The sequence below is a fragment of the Equus przewalskii genome, chromosome 29, assembly GCF_037783145.1.
Source record: "Equus przewalskii isolate Varuska chromosome 29, EquPr2, whole genome shotgun sequence".
Classification (NCBI taxonomy): domain Eukaryota; kingdom Metazoa; phylum Chordata; class Mammalia; order Perissodactyla; family Equidae; genus Equus; species Equus przewalskii.
The window spans coordinates 41,971,365-41,987,584 of record NC_091859.1 but is presented as its reverse complement, the minus strand read 5'-3'; the positions used below and the strand labels follow the sequence as shown (position 1 = coordinate 41,987,584).

Genomic DNA, 16,220 nt, shown 5'->3' with positions numbered 1-16,220 from the left:
CCGCCGACCCTCTCCCCGCACCCCCGACCCTCTCGCCGCACCCCCGACCCTGTTGCCGCACCCCTGAGCCTCTCCCCGCACCCCAGGCCAACCCTCTCGCCGCACCCCCGACCCTCTCGCCTCACCCCCGACCCTCTCGCCTCACCCCCGACCCTCTCGCCGCACCCCCGACCCTCTCCCCACACCCCCGACCCTCTCACCGCACCCCCGACCCTCTCGCCTCACCCCCGACCCTCTCGCCTCAGCCCCGACCCTCTCGCCGCACCCCCGACCCTCTCCCCGCACCCCCGACCCTCTCCCCGCACCCCCGACCCTCTCCCCGCACCGCAGGCCGACCGTCTCCCCGCACCCCCGACCCTCTCGCCTCACCCCGACCCTCTCGCTGCACCCCGACCTTCTCCCTGCACCCCCCGACCCTCTCACTGTACCCCGCCCGGCCCGGCCGTCACACCGCACCCCCGACACGACCCTCTAGCTGCACCCCCGGCCCTCTCAGTGTACCCCGCCCGGCCGTCACACCGCACCCCCGACCCTCTCCCCGCACCCCCGACCCTCTCCCCGCACCCCCGACCCTCTCACTCTACCCCGCCCAGCCCGGCCCTCACACCGCACTCCAGACCCTCACAGCGCACCCCCGACCCTCACAGCGCACCCCCTAGGGCTGGACCCTTGCCGTCTCCTGGCTCCGTAACCTTCGGACAACACCCCCGGGCCGACCCTTCGCCTCCATCACCCCCTCCCTGGGGCTTGCCTCTTAGACCATACCCAGGGGAGGCCCCCGGGCCTCAGACTGCGCCTCGCGCTCCCCCGCACCCCAGGGTCCGCCCGCAGCCTCCTCCCCTTTGCCCTGGCTCCCCTGCTCCGCGGCTTCCCTGTCCTCGGGCCTAGTTGCCTCTTCCTCCCTTTCCCATCCGGAGATTGAGTGGGAGCGCAGTTTGGAGGAAGTAGTTGGTTCCAGGGATTCTGAACAACCATTTGGGTCCAAGGAACCTTCTACACAGGAATATTGTGATAACATCGTTCACTGAGCTTTTACCAAGTTTCTGGCACAGCTATTTTTGTTTAACTCTCACAAACGGGTGTTATCCCCACTTTATAGTTGAGGAAACTGAGGTTCAGAGGCACCTGATGACTTTCCAAGGTTGCCCCGTACTGGCGGGGCCTGGCCGGGCTGGCGGCTGCGCTGTGCGGGAAACCGGAGGGTGCCGACCCGCCGCGTGGAGCAGGGCCTCGAGTGAGGGTCGCCTTGAGATTTGTCCTAACTCTGCAGTCTTCCTTTTGGCTCCCTCAGCCCGGATTCTCTCTCGTAGCTCAGAAACCATATTTGAGTTGAAAGATAACTGTTGCCTCAATAAATTAATTTGTGTGACAGATGTGAATAGGACACTTAAATGTGTGCTTTCCTGGTATGCCAAATCTGGAGTATAATTGTAGAACTATTAGGAAATTTCTGTTGCCTTATCAAAATAGCTGCTGTTTAATGTTTTCTTTTGCTCTTAGTGTATGTGAAAGAATACCTGAGCTTAGAAATAGTCACGTATTTGGAAATTTCCTTGCCTCTTCTGTGTAATATATTTCCTCATTCACAATTTATTCTTTTATCAAAAAGACATTGAGAAGATAATTTCAATGTCTTTAATAAACACCTTTAAATAATAAACACTCTTACATTCTTACCCTAACTAATCTTCTCCACTCATTTGTCGGGAGGTTACTGTGCCCACCACCAGATGATTTTCACCTTTTAACTGGCGATTATATGAAGGGTTGCTCAATTATATATATATATATATATTTTTTTTTTTTTTTTGAGGAAGATTAGCCCTGAGCTACCTACTGCCAATCCTCCTCTTTTTGCTGAGGAAGCCTGGCCCGGAGCTAACATCCATGCCTATCTTCCTCTACTTTATACGTGGGACGCCTGCCACAGCGTGGCGTGCCAAGTGGCGCCATGTCCGCACCGGGGATCCTAACCAGCAGACCCTGGGCCGCGGAGAAACGGAATGTGCACGCTTAACCACTGTGCCACTGGGCCGGCCCCTCAGTTGTATCTTGTAACTCCAGCAGTGCAATACTTGGAATGACTATCCGCGGTCTTGAGCTTTGGTCAGCTTAAACTGCATGCCCATTACGTTCAAGATCCTGTCAAAATGGTGTTTTGAACTTTTTTAAACTAGTGCCAAGCTTAAGGTTCAAAATAATATTATTTCTTTTCTTAAGTTAAAAATGCATACTGTGATTAACAGCGTATCTTAAGGTTACTGTGAAAATGCCTTGACAAATTCTCTTGCCCCTCCCTAGATCCGCAGGCCTGGAAGCTCAGTTCCCTTCTTGAGAGTCATTGGTGACCTAGAGACTGCTTGGTACCACATAAAGCCAGTCGTGGATTATTTCAGCATTGCCTTCAATACCATCTCTCCACAACAGAAATTTCTGGTTTACTTATTACTGCATTTTGCCTAAGCTGTTCACATTCTTCTTGCTATATAAAGGCCAGAACTCAATATGGTACTCATCCGTGACTAATTTAATGGGTGATATTTCATTTGTATTCATTTGAACGCTTGTTGGTAGATCATCATTTTTTCATCCTGCAGAATTACTGGCACATTCAGATAGACTTTGCTAAACCAATTGATAATTTCCTGCTGTCTCATTTCCTGTTTTACTTTAATTTAGTTAGCTGTTCATACTTTTTGTGATAATTTCCTATTGTCACTACCTGCCAAAACTTGACATGTTCTCATTTATTTGTTTTTAGTAAATCTAATTTTGGCTTTTTTTGTAGGTAACAGAACAATTTCATTTTTAATCTTAACCTTCTTGTTTTCCATTCAGATTCAGAAAACAGTTGTTGCATGTATATAGTATTGAGAGCAGAATATGTGCAGAATAAGACAACTCCTGCTCCAAAGGTGTAGGGAGTGTAAGAAAAGGACATACTAATTGAAACAGAAGGCCAAAAACACTTTATAAAACTTTAAACAAGGAAAATACTATATCGGATTTGGGGAGGCATGGACAGGAAGAGGTGAATATTAGGGAAAGTTTTCTAGAGGAGTTGAAATTTGAGCTGGGCTCAAAGAGTAAAGAGTATGTTTCCATAGTTTTATATATTTTTCCATGTAGTTCAAATTGACCAGAATATAGTGCCTCAGTTGGGAAGCAGTGGGATATAATTTTTGGAGTCCTATTGGGTAAGTCCTTGCCAGGGTGAAGAATTTGTATTTAACTTTCTGGAAAAAATGTTAGACTTTAAAGGACTTTTAGCAGGGAACTACCACAAATGTGCCTGAGTCTAAGACTCAGAGGCACACTCTCCACTTGTGCTTTGGATCCTGTCCCTTCCTCAATTCTTTGCTTTTGTAATTATCGTCTTTCTCTTTTGAGTTGTATCTTTCTCCCTTATTGGGTAATTTTCATTGGCATAAATACATACGTGCCTTACTAACATTCTTAGGATATTGAGGATAGATATGTGAAAAGCAAGTATAGTGCAAATAATTGTAGAATTTAGCGGTAAATGTATGGATTTTTACTATGAAATTCTTTAAACTTGTATGTTTGAAGATTTTATAATAAAATGCCTGGGGGAAAAATCCCTTGACCCTCACTGTCTCCTCAGGGTATTGCCCCATTTTTCTTATCAGTATAGTGAAACTCCTTGAAACAGTTGTCCATAGTTCCCTTCTTTTCCTAACCCTCTTGATTCAGTTCTCAGCCACAAACTCCACTGAAATGACACTTATCTAGGTCACTGTTGACTTATGTCTTATAAAAGTCAGTGGTCAGTTCCCTATGCTCGTCCTGTTTGACATTTCAGCAATATTTCATTCATTTAAAAATAATTGAGTGCCCACTCTGTGCCATGCACTTTTTTAGGTTGTTTGGGATTCATCAGTGAACATAACAGATAAAAATCCCTGCCTGTGTAGAACTTATATTTAAATGCAGAGAGACAGAAAACAAACTAAATATGAAAATTATATAGAATATTGAAGTGTTAAGGAGAAAAGTAGAAACAAGGGAGGGGAGTAAGAAATGCTGGGGTGTTTTTAAAGAAGTTGGTCAAGGGTAGGCCCTGCTGTGCAGTTGACAAGGTAGATCACATTTCATCTCTTCCTCCTTGAAACGCTTTGTTCTCTGGACTTTCTTGACTTCGCCAACCAGGTTTTCTCCTGCTTCTCTGGCCACCCCTCAGATGTTGCCTGTTTCTCCCCAAGATCTCTTAGGCACTGGAGTGCCCTCCGGGAATATGTCCTTTGTCTCCTCCCTTTGTTCTTTCCCCAGGTGATCTTATCCAGTCTCATAGCTTCAGATACCATCTTTATGCTACTTTCCAAGTTGTATTTCCAGCCTATAAAATCCAGTGTTTAGTTTGCTATTTCTAGTAGACATCTAAAACAGTATAATCAGAAAGAGTGGTTAATTTCCTCTCCCCCACCTCCACCAAACGACAAACATGTTCTTTCTTAGGTCTTTACCAACTCAGTTAAGGGGCACTGTTTACTCATTTATTCAGACCAGAAACCCAGAGTAATTCTTGATTCCATCTTTTACCTTCTACACCTCACTTCCTTCATCCACTCGTCTATAAATCCTAATGACTCTACCTCTGAAATACATCCCGAATCCAATTGTTTCTTGCCACTTTTTACTGCTATAAAGTAGTCGGAACTGCTAGAGTTCTCATTTGGACTATTCCTATCATCTCCTAACAGGTCCCTCATCTTCCTTTCTTGCCTTTCTGCAGTTCATTCTCAAAGCAGCCAGCGTAAGTGTTTAAAAAAAAAAAAAAAAAAAAAAGTAAGTCTATAAATCAAAGCACTCCTCAGTTTAAAACTCTCCAATGGCTTTCCCCTGCACTTAGAATAAAATCTGTATTTCTTACCATGCTTCACAAAGCTCTTTATAGTCTGACTCCTGTATATTTCTCTAATATTCTCTTGCCCCACATTTACTATGCTCAGGTCAAAATTGCCTTTTTTTTTGCTTTCCTTACATGGGCCAACCTCATTTCCATTTCAGGGTCTTAGCATTTGCTGTTCCTTGGATTTAGAATGCTTTTCTCCCAGGGTCATATGGCTGCCACCTTAAAGAGTTCTCCTTCATCCTTGATAAATTCTCCCCATCACAGCCAATACGTTACCAGTCATGCCAGTTCTGCCTCCTTAATAGCCTTGTCCTCTTCTCTCTATTCCCACTGCTATCACTTTATTTCAGATTCTCATCATTTCTTCCTTAGATTAATGCAGTAACCTTTTAGCTGAGTTCCCAGCCTTTGGTCTTACCCTGCTTAAATCCATGTGCCATACTGCTACCACAGTAATCTTCATTTGTTCCTGCAAGAAAGAAGATCCATTTTATTTTCTTGATAGATGAGGAAAAGGCATTTGACAAAATTCTTTATCCATTTCCATCAACAGTTTTCTCTGGATGATGTGATTTTTTAAAAATACTTTTCTTTGGGGGCCGGCCCGGTGGCGCAGAGGTTAAGTTCGCACGTTCCGCTTCTCGGCGGCCCGGGGTTCGCTGGTTCGGATCCTGGGTGCGGACATGGCACTGCTTGGCAGCCATGCTGTGGTAGGCGTCCCACATAGAAAGTAGAGGAAGATGGGCACGGATGTTAGCTCAGAGCCAGGCTTCCTCAGCAAAAAGAGGAGGACTGGCAGTGGTTAGCTGAGGGCTAATCTTCCTCCAAAAAAAAACAAAAAACAAACAAACAAAAAAATACTTTTGTTTGTTTTCCAAATTCCCTACATTGAACGGTTTACTGTTCTAATCAGAAAAAAAACGTTAGTTTTAAAAACCATTTTACATGATCCATAATGACTGCTAAATTCTTAAAAAATAGTATTTTATCACAAAAGCAGTATATATGTATTGTAAAAAATTAAAAATAAATAAGAGTAAAAAAGTAAAAACATATTCCCACAGTCCAGAGAGTACTGTTGTAATACCTTATGGCATGTCCATAGAGATCTTTTTCTATGAAAACTTTTTTTTAATGAAAGTGAGATCATACAGTACATAATGTTGATTAACTTATTGTTTTCAGACAATTATCGTCACCTTTCTTTTTCAGTTCACTTCGTCTGATGTACAGTTCAAATTCAGGTTTCCTCAATTGACTCTAAAATGTTCTTTGACCAAACCATTTTCCAACCCACAACTACATAAATCTGTATTAATTTAGCATAGAATAGTTCTTTTATTTATAACACTAACTTGTTGAAAAGACTGGAAAAATTTTCCTCCAAAATGTTTAAATATGTCTCATTGCTTCCTTATGATGTCATTTAGTTTGTTCCTCCATCCCCTCTATTTTTGTGAACTGGAAGGTATATCTAAAAAGTTGACGTTTTCAAATTAAACATTTTGGCTAGACTCCGTCATAGGTGATGTTATGTACTTCTCATTGTTACATCACATAATGTCCGGTTGTTTTACCATTAATGATGCTAAGATTGATCCCTGGATTAGGGTGGTGACGGTGATCTCTCCATTGTACAGTTAGTTTTTCCCCTTCTAACTAATCTAGTGTTCTAGTGTTACTAGTGTTACTTTAGCATTACACAAATGTTCTTTGTCAACCATTTATCCAAATAGTTTTAATGCCAATTAATAATCTTACCTGAATCAGCATTTCATTAAGGTTTGCAAAACTAGATTTTTCTAATTCTGTCATGCTTTCTACACTTGTTGAATGGTATTTCCTGTGGAAAAAAAGAGTTTTCCTTCATTAACTGGGGCTATTTGATTAACCTGACATACAGTTGACTAGAAAAACAGGATAAATTCTTGCCCATTTTCTTTTAATTCGTATTTTCAAAGAAAAGAGTTTTAATAGCGCAAATGGTGAAAATGAGTTTTTCTTTCTATTGTTGTTAGTATCATTATAGACTCATGGATTTTCATTGATGCAATGTGTTTTAACCTGCCAAAAACATTATTATTTTTGATGCTCAGATTGTCATAACTTTAGTCAGTGGGAGCTCCTTCAGGCTGCCTTCTGTGTCATTTGGACATGACTTCATTAATATTTGAAAGCTTCCTTGCTTTCTGACATAAGATGTTCCAGTTCCCAGGCTCATCTTCAGTTTTCCCTGCCTCAGACTTGGAGTTAGCCAGTTCTCCAGTGGTTTCTGGTTTATTTTAGAAGGGAAGGTATTAAAGACCGCTATCTGGGAACGAGAGAGACTCAAATGCATTTGGGTAACAGTGGTTCTGGGCCATTTCAGTGGACAGGCTAGAAAATATATGAAGTGCTTTTTCAGATTTGTTCTTTTTTCATAACAGCTGTATTAAGATATAATTTATGTACCATAAAATTCATCCTTTTAAAGTATATAATTCAGTGATGCTTAGTATACTCACAGAGTTGTGTAACCATCATCGCTATCTAATTCCAGAACATTTTCATTACCACGAAAAGAAACCTTATACCCATTATGTCCTCCCCCAGCTCCTGGCAAGCACTAATCTACTTTCTGCCTCCATGGATTTGCCTATTGTGGACATTTCATATAAATGGAATTGTGCAATAAGTGGCCTTTTGTGTCTGGCTTCCTTCACTTAACATAGTAGGTTCATCTATGTTGTAGCATGTATTAGTAGTTAATTCCTTTTTATTCCCGAATAATATTCCATTGTAAAGATTTACCACATTGTGTTTATTCATTTAGCTTTTGATAGACATTTGGGTTGTTGCCACTTTGTGGTTGTTTTGAGTAATGCTGCTATGGACATCTGTCTACAAGTTTTTCTGTGGATGTTTTCATTTATCTTGGGGATACACTTAGGAGGGGAATTGCTGGGTCATATGGTAACTCTCTGTTTAACATTTTGAGGAACTGCCAAGCTGTTTTCTAAAGCAACTGAACCATTTTACAGTCCCATTGACAATAAATGAGCGTTCAGATTTCTCTACATCTTCATCAACAGTTGTTATTGTCTTTTTCCTTTTAGCCAACATAGTCGGTTTGAAGTGGGATCTCATTGTGGTTTTGACTTGTGTTTCCCTAATGAGTAATATGATTTTAGCATCTTTTCATATTACAGTAATTTTTAAAAATTGAGCTCATGTTGATATTTTCCGTTCAGTTTGAACATAACTGTGTTTTCACTGTTCCTTGATTTTTGTCATTTTAAATATTTTTCTTACTCTGAAAGTCTTAATTCCTAACATCACTAATATAATTACTTATTTGCTTTAACCTACAATATAAAGAAAACTGTCTTAAACTACCAATACCAATAACATTATAAACATTATAAAGGTACTAAAGGAAATTTTAAATTCCTTTGTACTTCTTTTTGGTCCTTAGAATGAATCCCACTAAGAATGTACAGTCTGTGATCTGAAGTCCCTTGAAATAAATCGTTTCTCAATGTGGCTGTGTTACCAATTTAATATTCAATTAAGTTTACTTGTTTCTGATTGTTTTCATTTATGGGATTTTTAAAATTTAGGTTTTTTTAAAATTGGTAATGCATATGCATATTTCAAAGGTCAAAACTCTGTAGAGAGGTATACACCGAGAAATCTTGCTTCTACTCCTGCTCCCTGTGTCATTCAGGGTCCCAGCAAGAAACAAGTGGCACTCTCAAATTAGGACAATTTGAGGAAGATTTATTTACAAAGGGATTGATTTACCAAGGTGTGGGAGGGCTGTAGAGGAATCACAAGGCTGTCAGTCGAACTGTCACCACCCCAAGGCCCAGAGAAGAGGGAACCCAGAAGGAACTTTGAAAGGGCAGTGACCTGTGGAAGGGCACAGCCAGTCAGAAGCCCCCTCCCAGGGAGGGAAGTAGGGGAATAAATACCCTGACCTCACTCTTTTCCCTTCTTCCCTCCTGCCAGAGTTCCCCATTGGCCAAATCCAACTGGATGCCAAAAGGCATGAGAGTCTGTGGATATAGGGCCAAAGGCAGGGTGGAGAAGGGATCAGGAGAGGGAAACAGAAGGTGTCTAACTCAGTTTTCTATGTCCTGCTCTTCTTCGCCTTCTGTATATAAATATTAGTTTCTTGATTATCCTTCAGTGTTTCTTTTTGCAAATGCAAGTAAATATGTGTGTACTGTTCTTCCCAGCTCCTCACTTTTTCTTTAAATAAAAGTTTGTATTTAGTTTTGCTGTTATGCACTTTTCTTTTTTCATTTGCTACATCCTCTTTTGTTCTCTTCTGTGTAATTCTCTATTGTGTGGCTGTTGTATAATTATTTCAAGTAGTCCTTTAATTTTTGGACATGAGTTGTTTCCAGTCTTTTTCTCTTAGCAAGAACCTATAACAAATTGTGTAATTCTGTATTTGCCATTGTGTGATTGTGCAGATGTATCAGGGAGATAGATTCCTAGAAGTGAAATTGCTGACTCAGAAGGTAAATGGAGTTATAATTTGGTTAGCTATTGCCAAATTTCCCGTCTGTCACGGTGGATTCATTTTGTACTCCCAACAGCAATGAATGAGAGGGCCGGTTTCCCTCTTGCCTCATCAAAATGTGTTTTCAAAGTTTTGGATTTTTGCCAGTTTAGTAGGTGAGAAACAGTTGTCTAATACAGTTTTAATTTACATTTCTCTTATGACTGAGCTCATGTGTGTTTTCTTATGTTTAAGGGCCTTTTGTATTTCTTTTTTCTCTAATTTGCCTTTTCATGTCCTTTGCCCATTTTTATACTGGGCAAGCATTATTTCAATTATTCAATCTCCCGCAAAGCCTACTCAGAGCCTCCAGTAGTTACTGCTTTTCTTAAGTGATTCTATAGTTCTTTGTGTTAATTTTATCTTAGAACTTATTATAGTGGATTATAATTTCCTGCTTTTAGTGGGAAGAGTATAGATGTTGGCATCAGACACCTGACTCCAAAACGTATGATTTCTTTGACCTTGAGCTTCTGCTTCTTTATTTGTGAAATTGGCAAATTAAATACCTACGTTATATGGTTGTTGCAAAGACTGAATAAAATAATAGATGTGGAGTGTCTGGCACAAAGTGGTGATCAATAAAAATTGATCATATTCCCCACTGTAAGCACCTTGGGGGGAAATCCTACATATTATTTGTCTTTTTAGCATCAGTACTTAGCAGAATGCCTGATTAATAGGTGTTCAGTAAATGTAGAATGAATGAAAGAATTTGAGGAGGCAAGAGAGGGAAGGTTGAGGAGTATAGCTAGGAGGCACTTGAAGTAAGGAGGACTTGAATGAGTAGAGAGATGGTAAAGGAGGAGTGAAATGGAAGAGATATGTAGAGTTGGAATCAGAGGGGACTTAGCAGCTGGTTGGGTAAGAGGGCAAATGAATGGAAAATGTGGAGGTTTTGACATGGGACAGTGATAGTATAATTTTCCTATCTGAATATTTGGTTCATCTTCATCAAATCATGATAGCCTAAAAGATAACTCTTCTAGAATCATTACTTTTCTGATGTTGGTTTTGAATTATTTACAGCAGAGGTCCCCAATCTGACCATTACTAAACTAGACTTGGTTTATTCATTCATTCACTTTTTTTCAACAGATGGTTGTTATCACTAGCTGGTGGGTAGGCACTTGATAAATGTTTCCTGATCATCCCATCTGAAGTTGCCTCTCCGAGTTACCCTCTATTTCATCACTCAGTTTATTTCCTCATGACACTTATTATAATATTAATTTCTTTTTTGTTTATTGTCTGACTTTCTTAATAGAGGATAACCTTCATTAGGCAGAGATGTTATCTGTCTTTTTCTTTTACTCTATCCTTATGACTTGGCACACAATAGGTATTCAGCAAATGTTATTGGAATGAATGAATGTAGGTGGGGAAATGTTTATTTTAGGCAGATTTTAAATAAGGATTGACCAAAAACAGTTTCTGTTTAATTCTGTTACTGTCAGGCTTAATAATTCGAGTCAATGAGTGTTCATTTTGTCCTATATATGCACTGTCTTACGATAGCTCTCAATCTGCAAATTATCAATTAACCGAAAAAAGCCATGTTTCATACCTATTAACTGAGACTTAACTAAGTAAACTTGCAGGATTTTAACCACTTCTAGTTCTTTTTAGAAATATCACAAACTTCTAAAACTAAGTTGTATTTCCAGTGGCTGGCAGTATTCTGTTTATGTTACTTTTCCCCCTTCTGGCACTGGAAATGTAAATTGCTTGTGGAGATGGGGGAAGGAATATGAAAAAGAAGCAAATTTTAATAAAGATGGTAGTAGCCAAAATGACACTGTAACCTTATAGACAGGCCTTTCAAAGGATAGCTGGATTGGACCTGCTATATAACTTTTCTGTATCGCCAACTCATACCAAACGTAAATATTCTAGTAACCTTAGTCTAGTCCTTGGGGAAAATCTTGCGTGTAAGTTAGCCATTTTTTTGTGTGTGTGACATTAACTGTTATAAAATGGGGATAAATGAAATTCAGAGAAGTTAAGTAATTTGTCATGGTATACTACTTAATAATGGGAGTGAGCTGGGGTTTAGATCCAGATATTTCGATCCTTATATTTAGACTACTTAGTGCTCTACCATAGCTACATAGAAACAAGTGATCTACATAAAATTTTGAGTAGAGACAAGACAGTACTATTTAGACGTGTATTGGCTATATTTCACTTCCATTGGTGGCCTGGTTTCTTTGGCTCTGGGGAAGGATTTTTATCTTTAAGAATGAATAACTTTTTTCTCTCTCTCTTTTCTTCCCCAGGAAAATCTAATGTAATGGATGCACTTAGTTTTGTAATGGGAGAGAAAACAGCTAATTTAAGAGTGAAAAATATTCAAGAACTTATTCATGGAGCTCATATTGGAAAACCTGTTTCTTCTTCTGCAAGTGTAAAAATTGTATATGTGGAGGAAAGTGGAGAAGAGAAAACATTTGCAAGGATTATTCGAGGTAATTTTTTTACACGTTTACTTATGAGTCATTTGTTTTTTTCAAGAGTTAAGTTGGATTACCTGTTTATTCTTTCTTTGAAGTGTGTGATTTATTATGCCACTGGCATAGTGAACTAGAGATTTTTTTTTTTTTTCTCTTGGATAGCAAATCTCAGAAAAAAGTAATGGAACCTGTTTGATTTTCCCCTAGGACTCTTTAGGCAGACATATTTGTTCAAATTCTCCTACTGCCAATAGCATTTTTCTACTTGGTTATTACGTTAAAATGAAGGAGAGAGCCTACCTGAAAGACAGAGAAGTCATAAACGTCCTTCCTGAGGTTCTTTATGTACGTTTATCTGGTTTTCTTAGTGAGGAACTAATTGTATGTGTATTTTTGGTTTGTGTAGAAAGTTTTTTCTACCAACAAAAAGCAACCTGAGTGAAATATTTGAATTTGTACTTTGTGATTTATTTATGAAATTGCTGTGTTCCCTGAAGAAAGAAGGTTGAGAGTTGTTTATATATGTTTTTCTATCTATGCTAGCAGTTTACAGAGCCTCTATAAAATAAGTGTTTTTTGGTTTTGTTTTTTGTTGTTGTTGCTGTCTTCATTCTGGTCCACTAGAACATGGTTCTAATGTTCTAAGGTGTAAATACTCTTAATAACTTTCCCCAAATTCAATCACAGATAATTTTAGAAATACTTATTATTAGATACAGCACTTGTACCTTAATGTGTAATTTAAGTGTTTCACCTTTTTATCACGTAGATGGTTAGTTTCTTCACTTTCTTTGGGTTTTTACTCAAAATCTCCATCTCAGTAAGAATTCCCTAGCCTAGTCTATTTATTTATTACTCTATTTATTTAGTAAACCATCATAAATTTATTTTTCCCATATTTATTGAGGTATAATTGACAAAAATTGTATATATTTAATGTGTACAACTTTATGTTTTAATATACCTTGTGAAATAATTGCCACACTCAAGCTAATTAGCATACGTATCACCTCACATGGTTACCATTTTCTTATGTGTGTATGTATGTGTGGTAAGAATACTTAAGATCAAACCACTTAGCAAATTTGAGGTATACAATACAGTATTGTTAACTGTAGTCACATAGCCATACATTAGATCTCCAGAAATTATTCATCCTCCATAACTGAAACTTTGTACCCCTTGACCAACATCTCCCCATTTTTCCCTCCCCCGGCCACCACCCTTCTACCCTCTGCTTCTATGAGTTTAACTATTTTAGATTCAACGTGTAAGTGAGATCATGTAGTATTTGTCTTTCTGTGTATGGCTTATTTCACTTAGCATAATGTCCTCCATGTGACATCCATGATGTTGCAACTGGCAGGATTTCCTTCTTTTTTAAGGCTGAATAATATTCCCATCTTTTCTTTATCCATTCATCCGTTGACAGACACTTAGGTTGTGTCCATGTGTTAGCTATTGTGAATAATGCTGCAGTGAACAGGGGAGTGCAAATCTCTCTTCAAGATACTGATTTCATTTTCTTTGGATATATACTCAGAAGTGGGATTTCTGGATCATAAGGTAGTTCTGTTTTTACTTTTTTGAGGAACCTTTATACTGTTCTCCATAATGGCTATACCAATTTATATTCCCACCAACAAGGTGCAAAGGTTCCGTTTCTTCACATCTTCACCAATACTTGCCTTTTGTCTTTTTAATTCTAATAGGAGTGTATTGATACCCAGTTGTGGTTTTGATTTGCATTTCCCTGATGATTCCTGATACTGAGCACCTTTTCATATACCTGTTGGCAATTTGTGTGTCATCTTTTGAGAAATATCTATTCAGGCCCTTTGCCTGTTTTTAAATTAGGTTGTTTGGTTTTTTGCTATTGAGCTCCTTATATATTTTGGATATTAGTCCCTTGTCAGATATCTGGTTTGAAAAATTTCCTCCCATTCTGTAAGTTGCCTTTTCACTCTGTTGATTGTTTCCTTTGCTGTGCAGAAGGTTTTTAGTTTGATGCAATCCTACTTGTCCATTTTTGCTTTTGTTACTTGTGCTTTTGATATCATATCCAAAAAAATTGTTGTGCAGAGCAGTGTCAAGAAACTTTTTCCATATGTTTTCTTCTAGTAGTTTTACAGCTTCAGGTCTTACATTTAAGTCTTTAATATATTTTTAGTTAATTTTTATATATAGTGTGAGATAAGGGTCCAATTTCCTCCTGCACGTGGGTATACAATTTTCCCAACACTATTTATTGAAGAGACTATCTTTTCCCCATTATGTGTTCTTGGCACTTTGTTGAAGATCTGTTGACTGTAGATGCATGGATTTCTTTCTGGACTCTCTATTCTGTTCCATTAGTCTATGTGTCTCTTTCTATGCCAGTACCATGCTGTTTCAATTACTGTAGCTTTGTAATATATTTTCAGATCAGGAAGTGTGACGCCTCCAGTTTTGTTGTTCTTCCTAGCCAATCTGTCTTAGTCTGTTTGGGCTGCTATAACAAAATACTACAGACTAGGGAGTTTATAAACCGTAAAAATTTATTTCTCACAGTTCTAGAAGCTACAAGTCTAAGATCAGGGTGCCAACGTGGTCAAATGAGGGCTCTCTTCCAGGTTGCAGACTTCTCATTGTATTCGCACATGGTGAAAGGGACTAGGCAACTCTGGGGGGGTCTCTTTTATGAAAGCACTAATACCATGCAGGAGGGTTTCACTCTCATGACCGAATCACTTCTCAAAGGCCCCACCTACTAATACCATCATCTTTGGGGCTTAGGATTTCAACATATGAATTTAGGGGAGACATAAACATTCAGACAATAGCACCATTCTATTTAAAATTGCAATGCCTGTTCCCTATACACCGAAACTTTTGTACCCCCTTCTCAGCTCTATTTTACTCCTTAACGCTTAACACTTTCTCACATGATATTTATTCTACTTACGTATCTCATTTTTGTCTGTGTCCATTACTAGAATATAAGCTCCTTGAGATCACACTTTCATCTGTTTTGTTCACTGCTGTGGAATATTCCTTGGCATATAGTAGACAGACACTCACTATTTGTTGACTGATTAAATGCATTTATTAACATGTGTATTATTACGTAACTGGCCATTTCAATAAGAAAGATAATTTTGTTAAACTTTCAATAGTTGTTGATATATATCTGGTGTTTATACTTCCTATAATAGCCTTAATTCTTGTATTTTAGGGGGATGCTCAGAATTTCGTTTTAATGATAATCCTGTGAGTCGTTCTGCTTACATAGCAGAGTTGGAAAAGATAGGTATTATAGTCAAAGCACAGAACTGTCTAGTTTTTCAGGTAAGTAGGTGTAGTAGTTTATTTCATTCATGATTTTGAAAATTCATCACTATATTTTATATGTTGGTGTGCTTTACTGTTTTTAAAAGGGAACTGTAGAGTTGATTTCAATGAAAAAACCCAAAGAAAGAACCCAGTTTTTTGAGGAAATCAGCACTTCAGGAGAGCTTGTAGGAGAATATGAGGAAAAGAAAAGAAAGTTACAGAAAGCTGAAGAGGACGCACAGTTTAATTTTAATAAGAAAAAAAATGTAGCTGCAGAGCGAAAACATGCAAAGTTAGAGAAAGAAGAGGTAAGGTGTCATGAAGATGTAACCAATTAAGTGTTGAATACAAAAACTTTCTGTTTATTAGAATTACTAGGTATTGGCTTGATGTTACGAAAAATATTCTTTTAATAATAAAAGACAGATGAGGCCCAATATTCATTAAATATAAACTTTTTGATATATTTTCCACTGTTTGGGTTCTTTTTCACCTGACCTAAAAAAATGTCTGATTTTCCCAATTAAAAATAAGCTTGAAGGGTTTATATCTTATATGGCAGAGACTCTCAAACTCTTGGATCTTGTTCTCCAAGACAAGACAATTATGCTCTTAAAAATTATTGAGGACTCCAAAGAGTTTCTGTTCATGTGGGTTATATCTATCAACATTTATTGTATTTGAAATTAAAACTGAGAAATTTTTAAGTATATTTTAATGATGAGTGTAAAAATAATAAACTCATTACATGTTTACATAAATAACATATTTTGGGGGCCGGCCCGGTAGCGCAGCAGTTAAGTGCGCACGTTCCACTTTCGTGGCCTGGGGTTCACTCGTTCGGGTCCTGGGTGTGGACATGACACCACTTGGCAAGCCATGCTGTGGCAGGCGTCCCACATATAAAGTAGAGGAAGGTGGGCACGGGTGTGAGCTTAGGGCCAGTCTTCCTCAGCAAAAAGAGGAGGATTGGCAGCAGATGTTAGCTCAGGGCTAATCTTCCTCAAAAAAACAAAAAACATGTTTTTATGAA

At 38.8% G+C, this 16,220-nt stretch overlaps 1 protein-coding gene across 3 annotated transcripts in view; it reads left to right on the top strand.

Moving 5' to 3' along the window:
• Positions 1 to 16,220, top strand: part of SMC1B (structural maintenance of chromosomes 1B) — a 76,883-nt gene that overhangs the window by 1,245 nt on the left and 59,418 nt on the right. For 2 of the 3 annotated variants that reach the window (XR_011534780.1, XM_008543171.2), the window contains exons 2-4: positions 11,702 to 11,890; positions 15,090 to 15,202; positions 15,292 to 15,495. Coding sequence is in view for 2 of the 3 variants with exons in the window: in XM_008543171.2 (XP_008541393.2) it covers positions 11,702 to 11,890; positions 15,090 to 15,202; positions 15,292 to 15,495 (506 nt within the window). In the remaining variant the exon portion in view is untranslated. The remainder of the gene's footprint in view (positions 1 to 11,701; positions 11,891 to 15,089; positions 15,203 to 15,291; positions 15,496 to 16,220) is intronic. The other variant, XM_070600427.1, reaches the window with a different exon arrangement.